General features: G+C 38.0%; 1 protein-coding gene across 4 annotated transcripts in view; it reads right to left on the reverse strand.

The window, feature by feature from the left end:
- The window catches only part of ADAMTSL1 (ADAMTS like 1), a 901,468-nt gene that overhangs the window by 279,086 nt on the left and 595,357 nt on the right, over nt 1-27,025 (reverse strand). For all 4 annotated transcript variants that reach the window (XM_032392420.1, XM_032392419.1, XM_032392418.1 and 1 more), the window contains one exon: nt 9,522-9,758. In XM_032392420.1, the coding sequence (XP_032248311.1) occupies nt 9,522-9,758 (237 nt within the window). The remainder of the gene's footprint in view (nt 1-9,521; nt 9,759-27,025) is intronic.

Here is a 27,025-nt window from a genome sequence, read left to right on the forward strand (position 1 = left end):
AACGGGACTTGAATTGTAGCTTTGCCTTTTTCTAGTTGTATGAACTTCTATGAGCCTCAACCCCCTCAGTTATCAAATGGAAATGATAAAGATATCCCAAAGAACTGGCACAAGAAGCACATGGGGACATGCAGTGTACTCTGCAAACTATATAGCACCAAAAAGGATAAAATTGGAAATTTGTTTTTACGTTAGATTCACTCTCTCTTCAACTACTTCACCGAATCTCTTTGGAAAAACAAAATCAATCCTGTCTTTCCTGACCCATGCTTCATTTCAATGGAAAAATTAAATGAATGTAACTTTCAAAAAAGTTTTCCTATGAAAGCTATAGGAAGAAAGGTTTCCCACCTCACAAACTGAATATCAAGATGGCAAACGTATTCCCATTTAACAAAAATGTTTTCTGTGAGTAGGCATAATACATAAATTTAAAAAAAGGACCTAATTGGGGTGGCAAGAAGGAAATATCAAGAGATAAATGAGGACCTATGGAATGTCACTTTTTATATCTCTTGGCTCGTCAAAGAGAGAAGATACCTCAAGGAACTTCAAAATGCTCCACACTAGGATGCCTGGGTGGCTCGGTCAGTTGGGCATCTGCCTTCAGCTCAGGTCACGATCCCAGGGTCCTGGGATCAAGTCCTACACTGGGCTCCTTGCCCAGCAAGGAGCCTGCTTCTCCCTCTGCCCATTCCCCTGCTTGTGCTCTTTCTCTCTCTGACAAACAAACAAACAATAAATAAAATCTTTTTAAAAAATGCTACACACTAGTTTGACTTCAGTTCTTCCTGAAAGAGACAAACATTTAGGTTGACTTGCCATCCAACTGGTACATGGTCATAGAAATGTTAACCTGGCAAATTTTTAGTCATGCATAAATAGGCCTGTGACTATGCAAACTTAATGGAAACACACCTTTCAATTAAGAAGACAGTTAAGAGGGAAGGAGAAAGGATGCAAAGTTACTAAGTGAGTATCAGATAGCAGACAGTGCACTGTCCATGCATCATCTTCTCATGCTCATCACTGCCCCAAACCAACGCCGGACTCTTTTCCTCTGTTTCGTGTCAATGAATGGCAGCACCACACATTGCTCGAACTAGAAAGCCAGGCATCATCTTCAGCTCTCAATTTTTCTCTCCTGCTGCATTTAACCAATCACCAAGTCCATGAATTCAATCTCTAATTTGTATTCAAATCTCTCCTTCTCATCCCACTACCAATTTTTGCCCTCTTCCACTCTATTGCTCTTGCTGAAAATAGAGTACTCTTTCTGAAATACACATCTTACCTTATCTTCCATCTGCTTGAATTATTTCAAAGGCACTCTTTTGCCCTCAATATTACAAGTCCACAATCTTCTTACTAAACATTACACATCTCCTCATGACATAGGCTCTTTATCCCTCCACTCTCCTTCTTCAGTTTTAGGCACTGGTTAGAGCATTTTCAGTTTTCTTCCTCTGAGTATTCCTTGATCCCATGTCTTGGTTAAATATCCTGCCTATTTACACAGCTTAAATTTCCCCCATTGTGGCTCCTACACACTATTAAAAATATATGTATATATATGCATGTATGCGTGTGTATAGGTATATATGTATATGTTTGCATTACATATAAATAAATAGGGATGCATGCTATCGTGGGTTGAATTGTGTCTCTCAAAAAGATATGTTGAAATTCCTCCACTGCTCCCTCCCCCCATTACCTGTGAATGTGATCCTATTTGAAAAGAGCCTCTTCGTAGAAATAACCAAGTTAAGATGAGGTCATACTCAAGTAGAATGGGCCCTGATCCAATGTCACTGGTGTTCTTAGAAGAAGAGAAACCAGAGACATCAGGAGAAGGCCATGTAAAGACAAAGATATAGGCAGAGAGGGAAGATAGCTCCTTGAAGATGAAGGCAGAGACTGACTGCCACTATTGGAAGCTAGGACAAGGCAACAAGATTTTACCCTGAGTCTCAGAGGAAGCATGGCTCTGAGGACACATTGATTTTGGACTTCTAGCTTCCAGAACTGTGATAGAATACATTTCTGTTGTTTTAAGTGACCCAGTAAAGAGACCCATTGTATAAGAAATTTGGACTTTCTTTACCCTGATGCAAAAGAGTGCAACTGAAATGATTTGAGCAGATAAGAAATGAAGCCAAATATGTATTTTACAAAGAGCACCCTGTTTACAGTGAGGAGAATATAGTCTAGTGACTTGAGTGTACTTTCTTGTATTCAGTGAGGGACATGTAGTAGAGAGATGATAGTGTAATTTTCTTTGTATTTGTCATATCTCTCTTCAGAGCGTAAATTCAGAGACTTTTTTCCTCTCCATCTATCTTCAATATCAAGCATACACATTGGTAATTCTTAAGTAAATATTTGTTAAATGAATAATTTTTTTAAATAACTGAATTTTTCACAGTAACCCTACAAAGGTATGACTCCTGAGTGAAGAGATCTTACTTAATTTGTATCCTCAGTACCTCACGTGTAGCAGTTTTTTTGAGAGAAGAAATAAACAATGTTCAGAAACTAAGTAACTTGCCAAAATTTAACTAGTAAGGTAGTAAATGAGCTCACTTTATTTTTACTATATCCTGCAAAGGGGGGAGAAAGAAAGAATATGCATTATAGGGGGGCCTGGGTGGCTCAGTCGGTTAAGCATCTGCCTTTGGCTCAGGTCATGATCCCAGGGTCCTGGGATCGAGCTCCGCATCGGGCTCCCTGCTCCACAGAAAGCCTGCTTCTCCCTCTCTCGCTCCCGCCCTGCTTGTGTTCCCTCTCTCGCTGTCTCTCTCTGTCAAATAAATAAGTAAAATCTTAAAAAAAAAAAAAAAAATAAAGAACAAGAATATGCATTACATCTTTTAAGCAACACCATGCTTCCACATAGAAGTGGATTACAAAACACAGAAGGAAAAGGGCTAACTCCTTGTTCCTGACATCACCACCTTTAGAATAACTGGTAGACATTTGATACTAGTGACTTAGGTCACAGACAGAGATGGAGAAATAATCATTCCACTTAATTTATTTCTAACTACTCACCACAGGAGTTATTAAAAATGGAAAGAACTTCTTTGTTAGAAGCACGGTTCATTGTAAGGTTGCCATAATATAAATGTCAAAACTCCATGATCCAATTTACAGCTTGTTCTTTAATTGTATTATTCATGTTAAAACAATATTCTATAAGGCATTAATTAAAAGAAAGTCTTCTCTTCCTTTTTGAAATGGTTTATTTTCTAAAATAGCCATAAGCAATATTATAAATATGTAGATTCATTACAAAAGAGCTGGTTTATAGTGACACTTTGTCTTTCTGATATACATATATTAGGTATCAACTGATGAATTTCATTAATTATAGATATAAAGCACAGTTTTCTGAATTTGACTTCAAAATAACCTCAAAATTATTTTTAACAGCAGCACATGTTCTATCTGTAAATTTATGCTACTTGCTTTTATATATTTAAAACAGAAACCAGCTTTGTGCTTTATAGCAAATATAAATGGGGTAATTTGGATAATGAAAATAAATGAATAACAGCAGTACTAATAGAGCTGATCCTATTTGTGATGGCTCATTAACTCTGGACAGGATGCAATTCACTACCCTGGATCAGGAGTTGATAATGGTACAATGTGGAGCTATTAGTAAAAGAAGGTTGCAATAGGAAATTAACAGAAGGTCTGTTCATTCACTGGGATGTCAGTATCCCCTTTTGTATGTATAACTGCATTAAACCATGCACTTGAAAAGAGAAAAAGTCAATGGCAAGAAGTAATTTGGGTGCTACTGCTACTACAGGCTAGTATTTATCAAGCTTATAGTAAGCACTTTAAACATTCAATTACTTAATCCTCATAGCAATCCTATCAGGGTAGTTACAGATCTTAGCCTCATTTTGCAGATGAGGAAGCTGAGGTGTAGGAACTTGCTCCAAGTCCCATACCAATGAGTGGTAGAGCCTACATTGGAAACGGGCAGTCTGACTATTCGCAGGATGACGAATGCTGCCCTCCCTCCACTCCACCCCACTCCCGCCCCAGCTCTGCCTTATCTCCAACTTCATCTGATCTTGAATGACAACAAGCAAATAAAAATCCCAGTATTTCTCAGTTTGAGATGCAAGGTGGGGGAGAGACACCAACACAGTGACCTGCCAGGAACAATGATCAGATTCTAGGGTGGGAGGGAAAGGGAGGAGTGGTTTGAAAAGATATATGCACTAAACCTGTTGTTTTCATGTATAAATGATAGCGTTAAAACTGAACAAAATCTTGGCCCATGGGATATGCTGATGAAATTACACAGGGAGCATAGTAAAAAATGTTGCTAAACATTGACATCCTCTGACCTCCAGCCTGCCATTAAGGAGCTGTAAGATCCTGGGAAAATCATACCTAGTAGCAATATTTCTCTGGGCTGGACTAGATCTTAAAAACAGTGTTTTGAATGCTGGTCTGTGAAGCACTGTAACAATTTCTGCACTCTGGATGCAAACAAAAACAAAAACAAAAAAACTAAGTACAGGGTAGCAACTTTCTCATAAGGCAAAGTATATTCGAATTAAAGTATTGTCCTTGATTCTGAAATCAGGTTCTTACTATGTCCTTGTTATTAACATTTCAGTTATGAAATGATGACGGTGAAGTACATGACGAAAGTTCTCCTTTTCTTTTTTAATGTTCTTAGCAGAATAAGAAGTTTCTTACTTTATCTCCTTCTAGAAACTTTTTTGAATTGTTACCAGGTTACGACATGTCACACAGGGAACCACAACTTTTATGTATTTTGCAAGTTAAAATGTTCAGGGTTCTCTGCATTTCCGTAGCACTTGACAGTTACGCATTTTCACATGAATTTTCTCACTTGGTGTTCGATAGTCTGTGAGACAATCTTATTTCCCACAGATTAAAAAACAGAATTCAGGAAGGCTGATAAAGACTATGAAAGAAGAGCCAATTCTAAGCCATGTCCTTTGACTTCAAATCCTGTCTGCTTTTCAACCTATAAGTGGTCCATAAATCTGGTCAAACAACAGGATCATAAGGAGAGCGTTCTATAGAGGACTAATAAATCTGAGTTTCTGGGGGATGGGTACTAAGAGCTGCCTCTTTTAAGAGCTCTCCAAGTGATTCTGGTATGCAGTCTAGTTTGGGAGCCATTCCTGAACATCAGATGGTTCCTGTCTCTATCCACTCAGCCTCACCAGAGGAGTTGGAGCTTCAAGTCAGACAGAACTTGGTGTCTCCGGGCTGGTGCTGTAACTGAGCCTCAGTTCCTCATCTGTGAAATGAAGATAATGCTGCCTAATACGGAGAGTTGTAAATACAGTTGACCCTGGAACAATTTGAGGTTTAGAGGTGCCCACCCCCTGTGCAGTTGAAAATCCACATATGACTTTTGACTCTCCAAAACCTTAACTACTTATAGCCTACCGTTGACTGGAAGCCTTACCAATAACATAAACAGTTGATTAATAAATATTTCGTGTGTTATATGTATTATGGACTATATTCTTATAATAAAGTAAGCTAGAGAAAAGAAAATGTTAAGGAAATCATAAGGAAAATACATTTTCAATACTGTACTGCATTTATCAATACAGTAAGTTTGTCACCTGTTTACAAGATGAAACGTCTCCATCAATATTACTTTACCGATACAAAACACTGTAGGAGATGTAGGTATTACTAACACTCAACAGCAAAAATGCAGAGATATTGTACAATCTGTGTTTGTGTGTGTTTTGGTAAGTTTTAACTTTTTATAATAGATTTGTGTGTGTCTTAGGTTAGTAAATGATAAAATAGACTGCATCTACATATATTTCATGAGTTCATGACATAACGAACTTTTTCTTAATTTTTTTTTGATATTTCTAGGCTACCTAGTTCATATGTTTTTTCAAATTGTTGCAAATCTCCAATTTTTTTTCTAATGTATTTATTGAAAAAAAAATCCATGTATAAATGGACCCACAAAATTTGAACCCATGCTGTTCGAGGGTCAATTATATTAGAAAAAATAAACATAAAATGCCTAGATATGGTAGTCATTCAAAAATGGAATCTACTTTATGATTAATATTACTACTACTACTAGAGCGAGTATACTGCCTAATAGGATGCTCTAATATTACTAAGAATCAGGCATTATTATAAATGGAAATGATTCTAGAATTTTCCTGAAGCAAACCCACAACAAATACAGACAACCCACTCAAGGTCATGACCTTGGGACAGTTTCCAGTCTCCGTTTCCTTCTCTATGGGTTGCTAAGGTATCTCCTGGCTTGGAAGAGTTAAGACTCCACAGTTGTATTTAATAGTTTAATAGTTGTATTTAATAGTTTAATAGTTGTATTTAATAGTTTAATAGTTAAAGGCCCAGTCTGAGGAATTGGTTCTTACTTGAGCATTAAACAGGTATAACTGAAACAATTAGTACTTATAAATGACAAGTCTCTGTAGTTATGCTGTCATTTTCTATCAAAGCAAGGCTATGTCCAAGGCTAGATATTTGCTTCTTTATACTTATAATTTATATCTTTCAAGCATCAAAAATATTTGAAACCGCTTGCCAAGAAAGTTATAATAAGGCAGAAAGAAAGCCAGAGAAAGAGCTAAGAATCCCCAACAAATGTGGTAGAAATGAGGGAAAAGAGAGCAGAGAAGATGATTTTTTTTTCTCCAGGAAACTAGGAGAAGCTGTTCAAGTGAAAAATTACACATTTAAGTTAGCATTGAGCCTTTTGACAGTTTTAAAAATTATGAAAACATGGCTTTTTCTTAATGTTTCTTACCAAAGACTGAAAATATGAATACATAGATACAAGCTAAATAAAGGAATTTTTTCTAAGTAGAATAGAATTTATGTATTTAAACTCTTGGAGGTAGTAGTGAGTGCTTTTCTTATAGTGACTGACTTTACTCTTGTCCTTCTAAAAATGTATACACTGCATTTAAATATTCCATCTTTATTCCTCTATCATCTTGCTACTGTCTGTCCCTTCCCTCTTTTTTTATAAAACTGAAGTAGGCTTTAATCAGGAAAATGCAGGCTATTATGGTAATGGTAGCAAGAATCCAAAATTATATCCATTACAAATTCATATTAAGTTGTAGTTTTTGATCCCCTGAGCATGATTAATTTGATTTATTGCTTTCTACCCTCTATACTAGTTTTAATCAAAATGAAAACTCCTTCCTGGTTTTAAGCTTAGTTTTCTTACTGTTTCCTTGCTGTCACTGCCCTGACCCAGGCTCATACTTCGCCTCACCTTGGCTGCTCTAAGAGCCCCCTTTCAGCTGGATTCCTTGGCTTTAGGGCCTTGCACTTCAAAGTCCAACAACTGCAGCTATCTTAATCTTTCTAAGGCAGAACTATGATTATGCCTTTTCTCCACCAAAACACTGTCTTGGCCACCCACTGTTCACAGAGTCCTGTCCGTGTGCCACGCACGTATCCATGATTTTCTCACAAACTACCTCTCTGTATTCTTACTATAGAGTTGAGGGGTGCCCTGCTCTCCAGCCAAACTGCATGTGAGTGCCTAAATGCAATCTGAGTTATTTCATCTCCTTTACTATGTTATTGTCCCTTTCAGATATTCTTTTCAGATACTCTATAATTTACATTTGCCACCCCCCCAAATCTAGAAAGTCAAACTCATAGGAATTGAACTGAAGGAGGTGAACGTCCAGCACTATTACTTCATATTTACTAAATATAAAATTCATACTTTCACTGCTGAGATAGGATTCCCTTTCAGTTGCCAACATATATGAGGCCAGCTGGCAGGATTAGTTTAGGAAAGAAAGAGGCCACGTTGAACTCCCATGCCACAGAAATAAATGAAACCTAATTTGCTGACCTGTCTTGTTTATTTTGGTCCATTCATCAGTGTAATACAGTACAGACAGCTTTGGACTAGGTATCAGGAGACTGGGAATTTAGTCCCATTTTACGATCAATCATATAACTTTCAGAAAATCATGTAATTATTGTTTTTTTTTTTTCATTTGCAAAATGGAAATCTCCCTGGCTTTACTCCAATAGGAAACACACATAAGGAATTATTATTATTTTATTTGCCATTCCCTACAACATAGCCTCTTTTCTATATGCATTCACTTTACAATTCTCTATTATTCCCAAAGCTACAGATTTCATAATTCCATTTCAACACCAGTGAAAATCCCAGAGAAGGAAGCAAGCACCAAATATCACAAGCAATATTCAAATCTATGGCTTTTTAGGATATTGAGTAGATAATCTTAGGCTTTTCCTATCTCTAAAATTGAAATATTCTATATTCAAATTTGTATCTTAAATTCACATATCTCTTGTATATAAGGTAACCTGCAGACACGTATGCATCATCTCCATCCTCCTGAGAAATGCTTGCACATGCCACAATTTCCCTGTCTCATGATTTTAAATTTTATGAAGGCTTAGCATGTCTGTCTCCCCTCTCATATACAGAAAATCATGCAGGACCTCTCACATTTCTTTAGTAATTCACACTATAGTTACTTCTCTTATATCTAAATATAGGTTTAGGTTTTAAACAAACATGTGAATTTGAAATGACAAATTACTGAGACATACTTCATGCTTATTCTTACTTTGCCAGCTGAGATATTAGAGATCCTGAAGAGAGAAAAATTTCAACCAATATTGTCTTTGGAGAAGCAAAGAGTCTCAAAATGTTTACTTAGTAAAATATAAAAATATATGGTCAAGTATAGCACACAGGAAATTATAGCAACTGCATGCTCCAAAAACTAGGCTGGTCATCCTAATCCAGAGTTGATTTTCATATAAAGATGGCAAATACATCGCAAACATATTAACTACTAACTTTCTCTCTTCTTACTAACTCTCCACCCAATTGATAAATTGACACCAGAAATCAAACCTCTTTATTATCCCTATTTTAAAGACTTGCCTGGATGAAATCTGACTGAGGTCGCACTGCCATGCCTTTCAGGAGTTTGCCTGAATTTGCCTTGCTACCTGAACAAAATTACAGCTGTAAGAATGAAGAAATAAATTTGCCCAGAGTTTACTTGAAAACTTTAATCTTACCCAGGTAATTCCGAAGCTCTAAGTAAATGAAAATCGATGCCTCCAAATACACACAGACACACAGACACACAGACACACACACACACAGACACACACACACACACCACATATGCACATACAAATACTTTTCAGGGACAACCAAGGTAGAGGCAATTTTGGATCTAATACCAAAGGGACACACATATTCAAGAACTTTCAGCCTTTCAAATTCAGCTGAGACTCAAAGTAAAAATATTCCAGCCCTCTTTTCCTTAACACAAACTACAACATTTGTAGTTTCAACTGAAATTAAACCTCAACTTTCAAATCTGTCATCCTGTATAAACTCTAGAAAAAGTAACACTGAATGATTGAGAGGGCAGGACTATACAAAAGCTATTTACACAGAGACACTAAAAAAAGGAGCTGGCACTTACTTGGCACAAACCACTGATGCACATATCCAAAGATTCTGTGTAGCAACGGGTCCCATCTAAGACTTTAGGTGCTAGTTCCACAACCAGGGTTGTTCCTTTGGCCTGGCATTTGAGTGAACATGGGTTGTCAGGGTCATTAGACACAGGCAGCCATTCATAAAACTGGCCATGGTGCTTGACATCATTGTGAGCGGAGCATTGCTGAGCCCGGAAGTCGCCTGCTTCTGGTGGGCAGTCCTGGAGAAGAGAGGTGGGAGGGACACACAGGTGAAAAGGGCAGCCCAAACAGAAAACAGCGTGTGCAGCATGTGGTCTGTCAAAGTCTTAGAAAACAACACATATGTCCTGGCTGTTACAGATGGACACTCCCGTATCATCTGAGAGGTCATATGATTCTTTGGCCTTGAAAAACATAAAGCTTTGAGAAAGTAATCACCTGGAAATATATTTTTGGATTTAAGCTAAATGGACAAGTAATCAACTTGAGATCGACCTGATTGATATTGGTCGGGAAAGTTGTCACCCTGAAATCTATTTTCTGAAAGATGTTGATTGATCCATGGATCCCCCCACAATGAAATACCATTTCGATTTCCTGGTAACTTCAGCAGAACTTACTGAAGTCAGAGGGCTAGTCAAAAAACATGTCTGTTGCTTTCAGTTCTAATAATGAGAGCTAAGACAATACTGTGGCAGTTTGCAGCACAAAGTTGTGATAATTTCATTCAAACCTTCTTTGTGGAGTTTGTAAGTTTTTCTAAAACTTAGGCTGCAGAGTATCTAGAATTAAATATGGGGAAGAAAGAAAGAGAAAAGAGCATTTATATCTGAATTTCCTTAGCTTAAGGCAACACAGCAGAGTGGAAAGGTTTGGACTTCTCAGATGGGAGCAAGGCTACGATACAGTGGGTCTCTCTGAGACTAGGTTTCCTTTTGTTTAAACAGAAGCAATAATACTAACCCCTCAAGGTCACTGTGAGAATTTCAGGGGCTTATGTCAGCCAAATACTGGCACGAGGAAGACAGTGCCTGGTAGCTATTACTATGATTATTCAATGAAGCCACTGAAGAGAAAAAGCTGGAGAATTATGAGATCCTCTGAATTTGAATTTTAAATCACATTGGCAGAGACCAGTGGAAAATAAGAATGTTTTAAATGTATATCTTATAGAGGGCATTTTAAAATTAAGACTATAACTCATGGCTATTATCTAAAACACGATACATTTTAGTGAAAGCAAATGATATTTAACTTTAAAAAGGCAAGAATCACCTATCCCTCGGAAAGGCTTATGGATATATTTATTTCATTCTCCATGTGTTCAGATTAGGATTTAGTATGGAAGGTTATAGAATATCCATTTGTTGGGGGCGCCTGCGTGGCTCAATTAAGCATCTGCCTTCAGCCTTCAGGTCATGATCCCAGGGTCCTGGGATGGAGCCCCCCTTTGGGCTTCCTGCTCAGTGGGTCTGCTTCTTCCTCCTCCTCTGTCCCTCCCCCATGCTGGTGCTTTCTCTCTTTCTCTTTCTCAGATAAATAAATAAAATCTAAAAAAAAAAAAAAAGGATATCCATTTGTTGAAAGGCTTTTACTATAATTTTTAAAAATCTCAAATAGGGGTTTGCATATGGCCTTTAGCAGGTCTTGGTTACCACATCATCATTTTTGAGGATTCTTCTTATACAAGGTTTCTTTGAAAATCTCTTTACATGTAAAGAAGCATTGTGAGAATAGCATTACTCTATTTCATAAAATGGAATTCCTGACTCTTTTTTCAAACTTTAGTGGTACTATTAAGTAGCATATAAGGTTTTAATATTTGGAGCAGCATAAATTCTTTCTAGGCAAGATGGTAGATAAACACTTAAACACTTATTTAAGATGAACACAAAATAGCTTAAAATGCTATATGAAATCTCAAAGGTATTTTACTTATAGTATTATATATGTTCTTGGAGTGAATAACACATAGTATTAAACGAAAAATAATTTATATAATATATAAAATTTGCTAATTTTTGCTGTTTCACTTAACATATAAGTGCCATATATATACCAAAAATATATAGGTATAGACACGTAGGTACCCAATGAAGCTTAAGTGATTTCAAATATTGTCTGAGAAAAGTATGAAGTATAAAATTCATTACTTATTAATTTTGTAAATGATAGGCTACAATTTAAAAAATTTTTAAGTTCTATCAATTAATCAATAAGCATGTTATACTTTGTCTCTTGTCTTTGTTCCTCGTGAGAACTAAAACAAAAACCACACCCTACAAAACTATGCTATGAAACACAAAACAGGTAAGTTGTATGATTGTAACACAAATTGTCTGAACTTAAATGTTTTAATGCTAGCTCCTTTCAGACCATGTGTTCCAAAATAAAAGCAAAAACGGATTTTAACAGTCACTCTTCATGGGCTCACGTTAAAAACAAGACCACAACTTGTTTACAAATCCTACCAGTCTTTGCTTAGACCTCACTCACTAGCTTCTGTCCTGCGATAACCCTATGACTGAATATTGCCCCCCAGTCTACACATCCTCTTCCTAAACTTCCCCCATTTGAGATACAACTGAGACTGTTAATAAAACCTGCTCTCTATGATCAACAAGTTTCCCTGGTGGCCACTGCATGTGAGCTCCCATAGCAGAACTGATAGTTTAGTTAATAATGTTTATTTTATTTTATTTTTATTTATTTATTTTTTGAGAGCGAGAGAGCACGAGTGGGGGAGGGACAGAGGGAGAGAGAATCTCAAGCAGACTCCCTGCTGAGTGCAGAACCCAACAGGGAACTTGATCTCATGACCCTGAGATCATGACCTGAGCTGAATTCAAGAGTCGAATGCTCGACTGAGCCACCCAGGTGTCCCTTATTAATTATGTTTAAATTAAGTGTTTTCAGTTGCATAATATCTGCCATCCCAAGAATCACTTGATTTCTCAGCAGTACAAAAGAAATATTGAGGTGGGCTCAAGAAAGCACAGTGTTGGGGAAATTGTTTAGAATGGTCACAAGCCCCTCTCATAATTAACCTTTACCTCTTTTTTCTAGAAATGAAAGTGAATCAGCTGTAAGGGAATTACAGGGTCAGGCTGAATCACCTCTGCATTAAAGTAATGAGGGTAATATATAATTAAGAGACCCCTTAGTATGAACCAGAGATAATTTTCTGCATTTATCCAATTCCGAGAAAAGTGTCAGTTATGTTTTTAAATTGATGTTACCTCATCCGCAGTCTCTTAGAGTCCCTTCTATTCAACCAAATGTGTTGAGTCTTCCCATCTTCACTAAATAAGTAAGACTCAAAGGCATTCAAAAGTAAAATAAGTAAAAAGTTAAAATATTAACACTTTTAGGTTTTCTTTTCTGTGATGAAAACAGTAAATAGAGAATCAAGGAGCAGACTGATGTTCCTATTCTCAACTCACTTGTATCTAATCGCTGCAAGTGTGTCTGTTGCAGGTTTTGTGAACTTTCACAACTGGAGAAATGTCTCTAAGAATAATAATGCTTGGGAATACCTTTACTCACTTTTATCATTACTGTCTTTTCTTCCACCCATATTTCTGTAGGGGTGGGAAAATACATTTTGCTAAATTGAGAATGTACTTAAAACCTGGAATTGAGAGTTGGAAACTGGAACTTGAACCTTTTTAACGTTTTAGTTTATTTGTACTTGGCAAAATGCAACTTCCTGTTTTAAGAAAAAGGACTTAAGAGGACTTATAAAACAGGTTCAGAAAGATTCTTGGACATCAAATAGCTCTTACAAAATAACATTTTGATGATTTAAGTGTAAATGAATCAGAAACATATGAATCAAATTTCCCTTGAAATACACATGTTTAAAAATTAAGGGAAGAAGGATTTGGCAAAAGCTTCTTTGTTGAACCCAAAACATCTCAAGCATAGTTCAAGACCCTCATTGAACCCCTGATATATCTGGGATCACCCAGCTGCAGGAGTGAAAACTCAAGCAAAGTCATCATAGCTTCTTGTCCCACCAGGATGATCATAATAATTGCAACAGAACAGCTCTCATTTGCATAGAGATTCACCATGTACAAAGTTTTTAATTATAATTTGGTTCATGAGACCACTATCCTTCCTAATCCTCCTAGAAATCAGATTTAGAAACTGATGCCCTAATTGCTTTGAAAAATATTTAATATCTTATTCTGGGCATCACCTTCGAAATATTAGCTTCTGGAGAGATGCCTTATGATACCACATGTCATCAGTTCTGCCCACGAGACGTGGTTTTCCTTAGGTTATACTGAATGTAGAATGTACTGGATATATACAATGTGATTTTGGTTCTCATAAAATCTTAGTAGTAGGAATCATGAGTTTTCAGTGGGGATAATTAAAACGAAGAAGAAAACAAATGAATTATTTATGTATTTATGCACTGAATTATTTATATATTTATGCACTGAACCTCCCTCATAGGTAGTAATGATGAAAACAATTAAGATTATTGAAAAGTCTAGTGGCTATTTGAACAAACACATCCCTCACCAAGAACCTGGCAAAAAACATGGTGTAGGAAGAATGCGCTGGATTAAAGGTCCCCAACTTCCAGCCTCTCTTATGTCTCTAGAAACACCATCATGTAGAAATGGAGCAAGAAAGAGCAATCTAACACTTTCCTTGGCCTTCTATTCTCAACTAACTGTAATATGCCTGTGGATTGACAACTCTGTGTCAGGTTACTGACTTAGGACTTCCTCACTCTGAAAAAAAAATGTATTCTATTTAAAATAGTCAGATGATCCCACGAATTACTGTATTTAGCCATTAATACAATATAATAGTTTTTCTCTCCAATTTTTAAGCACTCGATCCGAACGGCAACAGAATTTTCTTTAAAAGCACAGAAATAAAATCTGACTTTTTATTTGCTCCCATTATAATTCATAAAGTCCGTGGAGTTCTGCCATATATGAATCCAATTCAAAACACTTTCTGGTTAATCAACTAGCCAGTGGGAAAGATAAGATGGATCCCAGATGTCCCCTGATGCTGAGAGGTGGATCAGATTACATTGTGGGATAAAAGAGTGTTAGGCTTTCCAGAGTTTACTCACTGGGTGAAATGTAAAAGATGATATCTCAGCAGCTAAGGTGGGAGCATCTGAAAGGCCTTTAAAATGGTTTTGAAAAAATATACAGAAAATAGATTCAGGGTCAGGAGAAGCATGCCTTTTTCTTTATTTTCTCTCTTCTTAAAGAAGACATTTTCTTTCCAGAGGGACATCTCTCTGCTTTACCTCTGTCATTCAGTGGTTGGCTTTTTCTGCTAATTTTTGCTGTTTCACTTAACATATTATATGAGTGCCGTATTCTGATTCTATGGTTTTATTTACAGAGTCACTATTAATACCTGATACTATCAAGAAAACACCAGAAAGTGTATTTAGGTGGCCACATGAACTGTAGTAATGGAAGAAATCTATGCTTCCCACTCTACTTCCCTATCTTGCAACTGTTCTTCTGAATTTCTTTTTTTTTTTTAAAGATTTTATTTATTTATTTGAGAGAGAGAGAATGAGAGACAGAGAGCATGAGAGGGAGGAGGGTCAGAGGGAGAAGCAGACTCCCTGCCGAGCAGGGAGCCCGATGCGGGACTCGATCCAGGGACTCCAGGATCATGACCTGAGCCGAAGGCAGTCGCTTAACCAACTGAGCCACCCAGGCGCCCTGTTCTTCTGAATTTCTTTATCTCCCCTTCATCCTGCCCTAACCACTCATTCTTTATAAATGTTACCATGCAAGAAAACAGAGTTGCTTAGTAAGGCATTCGCTCTATTTGCTGGCAATTTGGCATTGCTACTTCATGATAAAAACATATAGAAATTTATCAACTACTTGATGACTTTAGAAAACCTTACTAGTTCTCAGTTTTATCCTCAGAATATTAGGAATCCTCAATGTAGTGATGGTAAAATAGGAAAAGGTTACAAGTTTCCTTCACAATAAATGGATAGAGGCTCTGGAAAATATACCCCTAAAGCTCTCAAATCTTTTAGCACACTGAAGTAGATGGCAGGCTGCCTCATTTATATATTTTTGTCTCCATTACTTGGCTTTCTGCTTCTTTTATTCAAAATTAAGGTGATCATGGTATCTCCCCTGCCAGGTAAGTATGGAGAGAGCCCAAACGTCCATTGACTGATGAATGGATAAAGAAGAAGTGGTGTACACACACACACACACAATGGAATATTACTCAGCCATTAAAAAGAATGAAATCTTGCCACTTGCAATGACGTGGGTGGAGCTGGAGGGTATTATGCTAAGTGAAATAAGTCAGAGAAAGACAAATACAATATGACCTCACTCATATGTAGAATTTAAGAAAGAAAACAGATGAACATATGGGAAGGGGGAAAAGAAAACAAGGAGAGAGGGAAACAAGCCATAAGTGACTCTTTATGATAGAGAACAAACTGAGGGTTGTTGGAGGGAGGTTGGTGGGGGATGAGCTAGATGGATGATGGGTATTAAAGAGGGCACTTATTGTGATCAGCACTGGGTATTGTACGTAAGTGATGAATCACTGAGTTCTACTCCAGAAACCAATATTGCACTGCATGTTAACTAACAAAATTTAAATAAAATAAAATATAAAAAAATAAAATTATAAAGATAATATAAAAAAAGAACCCAAAGTTAAGGTGAAACTACTAAACAGCAAATATCCACTGACACAACCCATCTAATATCGTATTTAATTCTCAGAAACATAGCCAATGTTTCAATTTCTATTTCCAACTCAGCCTCCTCTCCTGAACTTCAGACTTTGATATACAAGGGCTTCCTCCCCATCTGGATGTCTGAGACATCACAACTCATCATGTCTAAACCTGAACCCCCAATCCTTTCCCTCTCCCTGGATCTGTTCCCTCCCCAGATCCTTCCCAGTCATAGTCAACTCCATCCTTTTCAAGCAGTGGTTCTCAAACTTGAGGATGTATCAGAGTCACCTGGAAGACTTGTGAAAAATACAAGATTGCTGAGGCCCCACCCTCCAGAGTTTCTGATTCAGTAGATCTGGGGTGAGGTCCAAGAATATGCATTTCTGACAAGTTCCCTGACGATTCTAACGCTGCTAGTTTGGTGACCACACTTTATGAACCACTGCCTTAGAGTCATCCTTGACTCCCACATCTAATCCATTGGGAAAGATTGGTTTTATAGGCAAAGTATGCAGAATCTGACCACAACCTCCTCTGAGCCACCATTAGGTCACCTGCATTACTGCCATAGTCTCCTAACCGATCATCTGTTTTCTGCCCTTGCTCTCCTAGAGACTTTTGTCACTGCAGCAGCCAGAATGAGCTTATGAAAGCATAAAGCAAATTGTGTAAACTTCCTGCTACCACTTTGCAATGGCTCCCCACTTCACTCAGATAAAGACCAAAATCTTCATCTCAGATGGAGGTAAAAATCTGGCCCCATCACCTCCTATTATCTCCATTATTCACACAGGATTCCCAGCTCTCTCTTGAACACTACAGGAATGCTCTTACCGTAGGACACAAGCTTTATCTAGTCTCTCTGCCTGGAATTCTCTTTGCTCAGATTCCAAGTAGCTAATTACCTCACCTCCATCAAGTTTTTGCTCAAAAATCACCTTCTCAAAAAGACCTACCCTGAGTACTCTCTGTAAAATTGCAATATCCACTCCCACTACTGATTCCTCTTGATCCTCTAAACTTTTCCTTTTTCCCCAACACACTTATTCACCTTCAAGTATACCATATAATTTACTCCTTTATCATGCTCATTTTTACTTGTCTGTCTCCTTCCACTAAAGCTTAAGTTCCAGGAGGACAGGAATCTTTCACTGGCTTGCTCTTACATACTAGTACTCAAGTATTTGTTAAAAGAATGGTGACTAACACATTAAATAAATGAAACAGAGGTGCTATTTTTCATTGTAGAAAACTCCAATTCTATTTTCTCAAATTTTGCAGGAAATCTATATCTTGATAGCTTTCTCATTGATGGGACATCGAAATTTCCTTTCTTTAAAATACAGATATACAAGAATACTTGTACATTTTGGACAACTAGGAAAAGTGAGTAGGGATTCTTGCCTGCTTTCTGAATAGGCAGATTGATATTTCCTCCTCCACATAAACAAATTTAACAGGGTAATATTAAGAAACATAAAATGTGCTGAAATTATTTATTATTCCATAAATAGCCAGACATTTGTAAAGTTTATATAGCACTCCGTGTTATATGCATACACTATAAAGTGCTAATGTTAAGGTATCAAGCTTTATCTCAAAAATTGTGGCCACCTGCTTATAGTAACATCAACATCATCATCAAAAGCATTTATTTGTAAAAGACTGTTAGCTGCTACATAAAATGAAATTAAACAGACATCCCTGCCCTGTCTAGACAGTCTGTATGGAGACAATTCTATTATATTTCAAGAGCATAGTATTTAAATCTCTAACACATCATTGTGAGTGCAAAGAACAGAAAATGGGGTCCATTCTGGAGGGTGGTGCTACAGTAGGTAGAGGCCATTCTTGGCTCATTCTTCCTCCTTTTTGAAAATGCCAACAGGCTTTCCTGGGACACTACATTTTCATATACAAGATATATTTAAAAGTCCTTGTTTTTGTTCTCTTTTTTCCTGGTGTAAAAGATTTGCAGATTTTCTTTATTCTCCTTCCATACTGTCAACACGTTTGGAAAATAACATCATTAAGGGAAATAAGTCCCTACAAAAATTAATCATTAACCATTTTAATGCCCTACTCTGGATCAGGTTTATGCTCAATAAAAGAACATCTTTACAGATTTGTGACCCCGTAAAATAATATGGAACTCTCTAGTTTATTCAAGCTTTGGGTGTGCCCTACTCTGTGCCTACTAAGTGCACACTGGTTACAGGTATATTAAACAGCTCTAAACCATTCCAGTGTGTTATTCAGGTCCAGACATAAGAGGTTAAAAATGTATGACATAATAAATCATTAACCACACCCTACTTACTCGATTAGAGCTTGTTATCTGAAAACAAATGCTTTGCCCGGCTAGTTTTTAATGACTCCAGGCATCTGAGGGCTGATCTAAGTAAAAACATTTAAAACATTTAGTTTTAAAAGTTCATTTTTTTTCCCCCTTTGGGTAGCTTTTATTTCAGTGCTTTTATTTTTTCTCCTTTGAACAATGCAGACTCTTGGAATCCAATTCCCCAGAGGTATTTGTAGGACTGGTTGTAGTTTGTCATGTTAGACTCTTAAATTCTCTCAATTTTGAAAATATTCATTCCTTGAGGCCTTTTATTATTTTTAGTCCCTTTCTTTGAATTAGCTCCAATTTCACAGTATCTTTTCTTAAATCAGCATTTCTCCCTTTTTACTATTTTTTATAGTTTAAAATAAATGTTTTCCTCTCCCCTTCCAAATTAGCATATTTGAAGTGGTCATTTGTAATCTTTTTTGGGACATGGCATACAATTTCATTTTATAAGCACACAATTACATAGTTTTTTTTGGTTGTTGTTGTTTTCAGACTGCATTTACCAAAATATTTGTGACGGAGAGTCAGATTAGAGGAAAGATTAGTACAAGGGGAACATTTTAGCAGGTGAATACTTAAGCTGTTACTACTGCATAATAATTTCACTGTGTTTCTATTTATTGGGAAAGGGTAATAGAGCTTGACATATTACAAAGGAGCAAATATGAAGACTGAAATTGTCTTCTGGAACGTGTGGTGCTTATGCCAGTCACTTGAAAGAAAAATGGAAAAGGACACTGTCTAGAGCAATTCAAAGATAAATACCATGTTAGATAATGGAGAGGAGACCCCAGCATTCTTGCTTCACCTTCTCCCCATCACAGTCTATCACAAATCACCCGATGTGGCCTGCAAGCTTACTTCATTTTGGCTGCCACTGAATCCTGATAGCTGTCTGTTTTCCTGACACTGTATCTAATCAATGCTCCTTTTTGGAGGCAGGTGATATAGTACTGTGAATGACCTGAAATAATCCCTCGGCACTCTTGGGGTAAGGACCTAGAAGTTGTTTGCTATCTTTTCCCAGTTCCCTTTCTAAATTTCCTTCCTTTTTCCCTTTCTTTTCTTCCTAGGGGCCTAGGATCTACATGCGTCACTAATCATATCTCTGCCTTTTCTCTCATTCGAGACTCCTTTTTGTCCTGCCCAGGACAGGTCCCTCACCTGGGACCTTTAATGCTTCTTTAGCCAGCTTCCAGTTAACAGCTGTCTATTGGACCTTTGGGTGCCATTTTCAGAACCAGTGAAAGGAGTCAGCTCCTCAACAAAAGGGAAAGGTCTATCCCTGCCTAGGGTCTCAAGATTTACCCTGGTCAAAAGGTAGCTGGTACTGTCCTATGGTAGCTTTGTGGGCAAATGGAACATAAATGGGTTAGTATAAGTTTGAATCCATACGGGCATGTGGTAAGTACTCAACAAATGTATGGTATTGCTATTATTCCAATACCACGGAGGGAGGAGTGATTTCATGAGCTACACAGCTTAGGGGGACATCAGAGGAACCTCAGACTGGGCTTTTTTCATCCAGGTTTGCCTTCCCCATTGCCTCGCTGCCTCTAGAACTACTTTATTTAGTTGTTTAAACATTATTTTAATTAAAGTGACTTATCTCAATGCCTTAACATATGAATCTAATCAAACAATATAATGTGCCAAATGTACTGGGTCATAAGTTTAATGGATGACAACGCTCAACTTTGTTCCTATGTGCTCATACTTCTTAGTTTGTTGATCTTGGACCATGGACATATTTTAAGAAACCAAAAAGGAATTAGAGAAATATATTTTCTGACCCCTAAAACCCAGTGTTTTCAGGTTTCCTTTGAAACTTAAAGCATGGCCTCTGAGCTCCAGCCTCATCATGAAGAACATGTTGCTCCAAAGTTGATTTTCCTGTCCCCTGCCTGTAAACCTTCTATTTCCTCAGTGGGCAGCAGGAGGCAAAAGTAAAGAGGGATGCAACTGGATTCAACTTATCTAGAGTCAGCTTTGGATGAATAGTAATGCTTTCTACTTACTCCCAATAACTGTTAATTACATATGTTCAAAAAACAGAGACACTTGCCAAATACCAGGCTATGGGGACAAGTCAGATATGCTCCCTGTCTTTGTGATGCTTACCATTTAAAGGAGGAGCATAGGTATTGAGGCCATATATCAAGGTATAGGATTACAGGGCAAGTGGCAGATAATTCGAAATTAGAAGATAACTTTTGGACAGAGACGACCTCTCTTCCTATTTTGTTTCCCTTTAAGTCTGAATCTGGACAAGGTGGTGAAGGAAAGAGCCATGAGGCACACTGTCAGTATTACTGAGAGCTGTTTCAACCTGTTTTTCCTGTTCAGTGTGGTGTGGCAATGTGACAAATACCTCAGCAGGTTTCTGCAGGAGCTGACCATGCTTCGCTGTTCTAGAGGCTCAGTTCTCCAGACTTCTCTCCAACCTCCCCACACTTTACATTAGAATATCTGCCATTCCCTCAATGCTGAGTTCCTCTGGCTGATTTTATCCAATATGGCTTCCATATTCACCGGGCTGATTCCTTAAAGCTTAGGTATCACTTCCTGGTCATCTTCTCTGACAACTCCCTATCCTCAGCCTGTGCAAGGCAACTCCCTCCGAGATGCCATAGCACCCTGTACTTACTTTCATCCTTGGACTTACCACCCTGTATTCTATTCTTGGTTTACTAAGGGCCTACAGTAAGCCTGGCACAGACTTCATGCCAGGTAAGTATCTGTTACTTAATCCAATCAAGGATTGGATGAAGGGACTTCTAGATACAACAACATGTAGGACTAGATACTTTGAGGAAGCTTCCTACTACAGAACACCTAAAAACACTACAATTCATAAAAATGAAATAAAATAAATGGACAGCTGAGTTGGCAAGGAGTTTTCCTCAGAGACAAAAGGAATGAGAAAGCACGAATCCAGAGAGGAAATTGATGGGTATCCTAAAGGGATCTGCTGGTTTCCTGGTGGTTTAGACCTTTCCATTTTCATAGCCCCTAAGAGCAAATTACAAGGGATAACATCTATGGATGGCAAGTTGCGGAAGAGGATCAAGATCCCCCTCCTAATGCCAAGACCCTAAGACAAAACCCTCAGAGAAGACTAGGAAAAGAGGGGAAAAACCCATTCCGTTTCTACAAAAGGCCAAACTATGGAGATAGTAAGGAGATTAGTGGTTTCTTGGTTATGAAGAAGGGAGTGATAGATAGTGCATGAGGTTTTTCCTGCACTATAACTTCTCTGTATGATTCAATGGTGGACATATGAAACTGTCCATCTGTCCAAACCCATAGAATATACAACACCAAGATGGAGCCATAATGTAAGCTATGGACTTTGGGTGATTATATGTTAATGTAGGTCAATTGATTTAATAAGTGCTAAATAAATAAATAAATAAATAGTAATAAATGCATCCCCACTCCAGTGGGGGATGCTGATAGTCGGGAAGGCTGTGCTTGTGGTGGGCATAGGCACATGGGAAGTCTCTGTAGTTTCTGCTTAATTTTGCTGTGAACCTAAAACTTCTGTGAAGAACAGAGTTTATTTAAAAAAATAAAATGGGATGACATCAGCAAAATAAAAGCACTCAGCTTCACAGAGAAAACTATAAGGAAACTTGCCAGTGAGCAATGGGGCAAAAATCTCCTTTGGAATTCCTAATAACAGGACCCAGGAGAATTTGGGACACAATTCACACAAAGTAGACAGTGAAGAACTTTGTTTAAAGTGGTCTTGATTCGTGCTGATCACCACCCCATCCCAACATTATCTCCCCCAAAAGCAAATGTAAGTTCTCTCAGAAAGTACACACACTAACTCAAGCTACAAGGAAAGCAGTCTTAAATTCCAATAATCGTGAAAGCACATAGAAATATCACAAAACATATGAGGAAACAAGGTGGCATGGAAAAGAGACAGTAGAAATAAGGAAACACAAAGAATTCATATAGGAAAATTATCAGACACATAGTACAAAATAAAATTAAAATGCTTAGGAAAATTCTTAACAAGAATGTTAAAAAGGAATGTAGGCAAATGAAATATACAGAAAGGCTTTAGAAACCTAATAGATGGGGAGACATACCATGAGAGACTCTTGACTCTGGGAAACAAACAGGGTTGAGAAAGGTGAGGTGGGTGGGGGATGGGGTAACCGGGTGATGGGCATTAAGGAGGGCATTAGGCAGTAAAATGCAAGGAAGAGTTGAAGAAATTACAGAAGACACAATACAGAGAAGGAAAGATATAGAAAACATGGGAAAATTATTTTCAAGAGTTTTCTTGGAAAAATAATTAAAAATAATTAAAGATACAAGTCCCACACCAGAAAGTCCAATGAAAATCAAACAGGATAAATAAGTGATCTGTTCCTACACAGATCATAGCTAACTGCAGAATGCCAGTAATAAAGATAAAATCATAAAAGAAGTAACAGAAAAGACAAAGGAAAAACAATTAGAATGACGGTTTCTCAACAGCAACAGTGGGAATTAGAAGTCAATGTACACCTCTTCAAAGTGTTAAGAGAACATAATTATTTTCACAGTAAAAGTAATAATTAAGAGAACTAAATATAGATATTTTACACAAACAACAAGAAAACTAAGAGCACTTATTTCTATTGAACCCTCACTGAAAGAACTTCTAAAGGATGTACTCCAGACAGAAAAAAATGAGCCTTGAATATCTAGGATTTAAGAAAGAATAGGGATCAAAAAAAATGGAATATTTCAAGTATAGCTAAATAAACATTGACTATATAAAGTTTCTAATCTGTGGGGTTAATAAAGATGAGCTGACTATATAAAGCATTGACTATATAAAACATCTAATCTGTGGGGTTAATAAAAATAGAGCCCAAACACTTGACAACAAAGGCATAGAAGTTTGCAGGAGGGTAATTAGAGTTAAAATGTTTTAAAAGACTTGAATTGTTTGATGGGCTGGTATAGATACTACTTAACTTTAGCCTTTCAGTATGCATATTGAGATTTAGAGTAACCACTGAAAGAATAGCAATGGATTTATAACTTTAAAACCAATGGAAGGGGAGCAAGATGGCGGAGGAGTAGGAGACCTGGATTTCGTCTGGTCTCAGGAATTCAGCTGGATAGGGATCAAACCATTCTGAACACCTACGAACTCAACAGGAGATCGAAGAAAAGAATAGCAGCAACTCTCTGAGCAGAAAAGCGACCACTTTCTGGAAGGTAGGACCTGCGGAGAAGTGAATCCGAGGTGATATTTGGGGGGATAGACGGCGGGGGAGGGGCCTCCGTGGGCCTCTTCTGGCAAGTGATAGAACAGCAGAGCACAAAATCGGAACTTTTAGAAGTCGGTTCCGCTGAGGGACGTCACTCCGGTGGCTAAGCGGGGGGTGGAACCCTCGTGGGACAGTGTGGTCTCAGGACCCTCGGGGTCACAGAAAGACCGGGACTACCTGAGTGTGGCAGAGCTCCCAGGTATCAGAGCAGGGAAGCCGGCTGCAGAGTCGAAGCCGAGCCGTGGACTCTCAGCTCGGGGTTGCCATAAACCGTGATCCGCGGCACAGTCGGGCCACTGCTCCTCCAGCAGGGACCCAACAAGTGGCAGATCCGGAGAGACTCCCCCTCCTCCCCCGGAAGGAGCGGCGCCGGAGCGCACTGCAGGGATCTGCTGGGTTTGGAGACTCCACACGGGGTCGGGTGCCAGAGATAGAAACGCTCGGTCACAGGCCGGGTGAGCACGGAGTGCCGCCGGAGACCGGGGAGATGGGAGTGACTGGCGGCTTTTCTCTGGGGGTGCACTGAGGAGCAGGGCCCCGAGTTCTCGGCTCCTCCGGGGCGGAGATTGGGAGGCCATCATCTTCACTCTCCTCCTCCAAAGCTGGACGGAAAGCTTGCAGGGAACAAAAGCTCCGGAGAGCAAACCCGAGCAGATTACTTAGCCCGGACCGGGCAAGGGTGGGGCAATTCCACCTCTAGCAAAGACATTTGGGAACCACGGCAACAGGACCCTCCCCCAGAAGATCAGCGAGAACAGCCAGCCAAGACCAAGTTTACAGATCAATGAGAATGGCAGAACTCCAGCGCTAGGGGAATACTGCACATAGAATCCATGGCTTTTTTACCATGATTCTGTAGTCTTTCAAAGTTAATTTTTTTTTAACTGTCTTTTTTTTTTTTTTTGAATTTTTCTTTTTCCCTTTTTCAACCAACATCTTATCAATCCCTTTTTTAAAAAACATTTTTATTTTTCATTTTTAGAGTCATATTCTATCCCTTCATAGTAGTTACCCGTATTTTTGGCATATATATATAAGTTGTTCTCTCTTTAAAATTTTGAGATAGTTTCTTCTAACAGATCAAAATATACCCTAAATCTCTAGTGTGTGGTTTTTTTCTACTCGCCTGCCTGATCACATTCTCTCCCCTTTTTTTTCTTTTTTCTTTTTTTTTTTAAATCCTCTTCTTTCTTTTTTCAAACAACTTCTTATCAATTCCTTTTATAAAATTTTTTATAATTTTCACCTTTACAGTCATATTCCATCACTTCATCATATCAACCCTTATTTCTGTACATATATAAGTTTTCCTTTAAAATTTTGGGAGGCACTTTCTTTAACAGACCAAAATACACCCCAAATCTAGTGTATGGCATTGATCTATGTACCAGCCTGATCATATTTGATCATATTCTGGTTTTTTTTTGTTGTTTTGTTCTGTTTTTGTTTGTTTTTATCTTTTTCTTTTTCTTTTTCTTTTTTCTCTCTTTCCCTTTTTTTCCCCCCTGCTTCAGGTCTTATCTGATTTGTTTAGAGTATATTTTCTGGGGACATTGTTACCCTGTTAGCATTTTGTTCTCTCATTAATCTATTCTCCTCTGGACAAAATGACAAGATGGAAGAAATCACCTCAACAAAAAGAACAAGAGGCAGTACCGACTGCCGGGGACCTACTCAATACGGACATTAGTACGATGTCAGATCTAGAGTTCAGAATCATCACTTTAAAGATACTAGCTGGGCTTGAAAAAAGCATGGAAGTTGTTAGAGAAATCCTTTCTGGAGAAATAAAAGAACTAAAATCGAACCAAGTTGAAATCAAAAAGGCTATTAATGAGGTGCAATAAAAAATGGGGGCACTAACTGCAAGGATAAATGAGGCAGAAGAGAGAATCAGTAATATAGAAGATCAAATGATGGAAAATAAAGAAGCTGAGAAAAAGAGAGATAAACTACTGGATCACGAGGGCAGAATTCGAGAGATAAGCGATATCATAAGACAAAACAACATTAGAATAATTGGGATCCCAGAAGAGGAAGAAAGAGAGAGAGGGGCAGAAGGTATATTGGAGCAAATTATAGCAGAGAACTTCCCTAATTTGGGGAAGGAAACAGGCATCAAAATCCAGGAGGCACAGAGAACCCCTCTCAAAACCAATAAAAATAGGTCAACACCCCGACATCTAATAGTAAAATTTACATGTCTCAGAGACAAAGAGAAAATCCTGAAAGCAGCTCGAGACAAGAGATATGTAACCTACAATGGTAGAAACATTAGATTGGCAACAGACCTATCCACAGAGACCTGGCAGGCCAGAAAGGACTGGCAAGATATATTCAGAGCACTAAATGAGAAAAATATGCAGCCAAGAATACTATATCCAGCTAGGCTGTCATTGAAAATAGAAGGAGAGATAAAAATCTTCCAGGACACACAAAAACTAAAGGAATTTGCAAACACGAAACCAGCCCTACAAGAAATCTTGAAAGGGGTCCTCTAAGCAAAGAGAGAGCCTAAAAGCAACATAGACCAGAAAGGAACACAGACAATATACAGTAACAGTCACCTTACAGGCAATACAATGGCACTAAATTCCTATCTCTCAATAGTTACCCTGAATGTAAATGGGCTAAATGCCCCAATCAAAAGACACAGATTATCAGATTGGATTAAAAAACAAGACCCATCGATATGCTGTCTGCAAGAGACTCATTTTAGACCCAAAGACACCTCCAGATTGAAAGTGAGGGGGTGGACAACAATTTACCATGCTAATGGACACCAAAAGAAAGCTGGGGTGGCAATCCTTATATCAGACAAATTAGATTTTAAACCAAAGACTGTAATAAGAGATGAGGAAGGACACTATATCCTACTTAAAGGGTCTATCCAACAAGAAGATCTAACAATTGTAAATATCTATGCCCCTAACATGGGAGCAGCCCATTATACAAGCCGATTGATAACAAAAGCAAAGAAACACATCGACAACAATACAATAATAGTGGGAGACTTTAACACCCCCCTCACTGAAATGGACAGATCATCTAAGCAAAAGATCAACAAGGAAATAAAGACTTTAAATGACACACTGGACCAAATGGACTTCACAGACATATTCAGATCATTCCATCCCAAAGCAACAGAATACACATTCT

Source organism: Phoca vitulina, unplaced genomic scaffold (assembly GCF_004348235.1).
Source record: "Phoca vitulina isolate PV1807 unplaced genomic scaffold, GSC_HSeal_1.0 scaffold67, whole genome shotgun sequence".
NCBI lineage: Eukaryota > Metazoa > Chordata > Mammalia > Carnivora > Phocidae > Phoca > Phoca vitulina.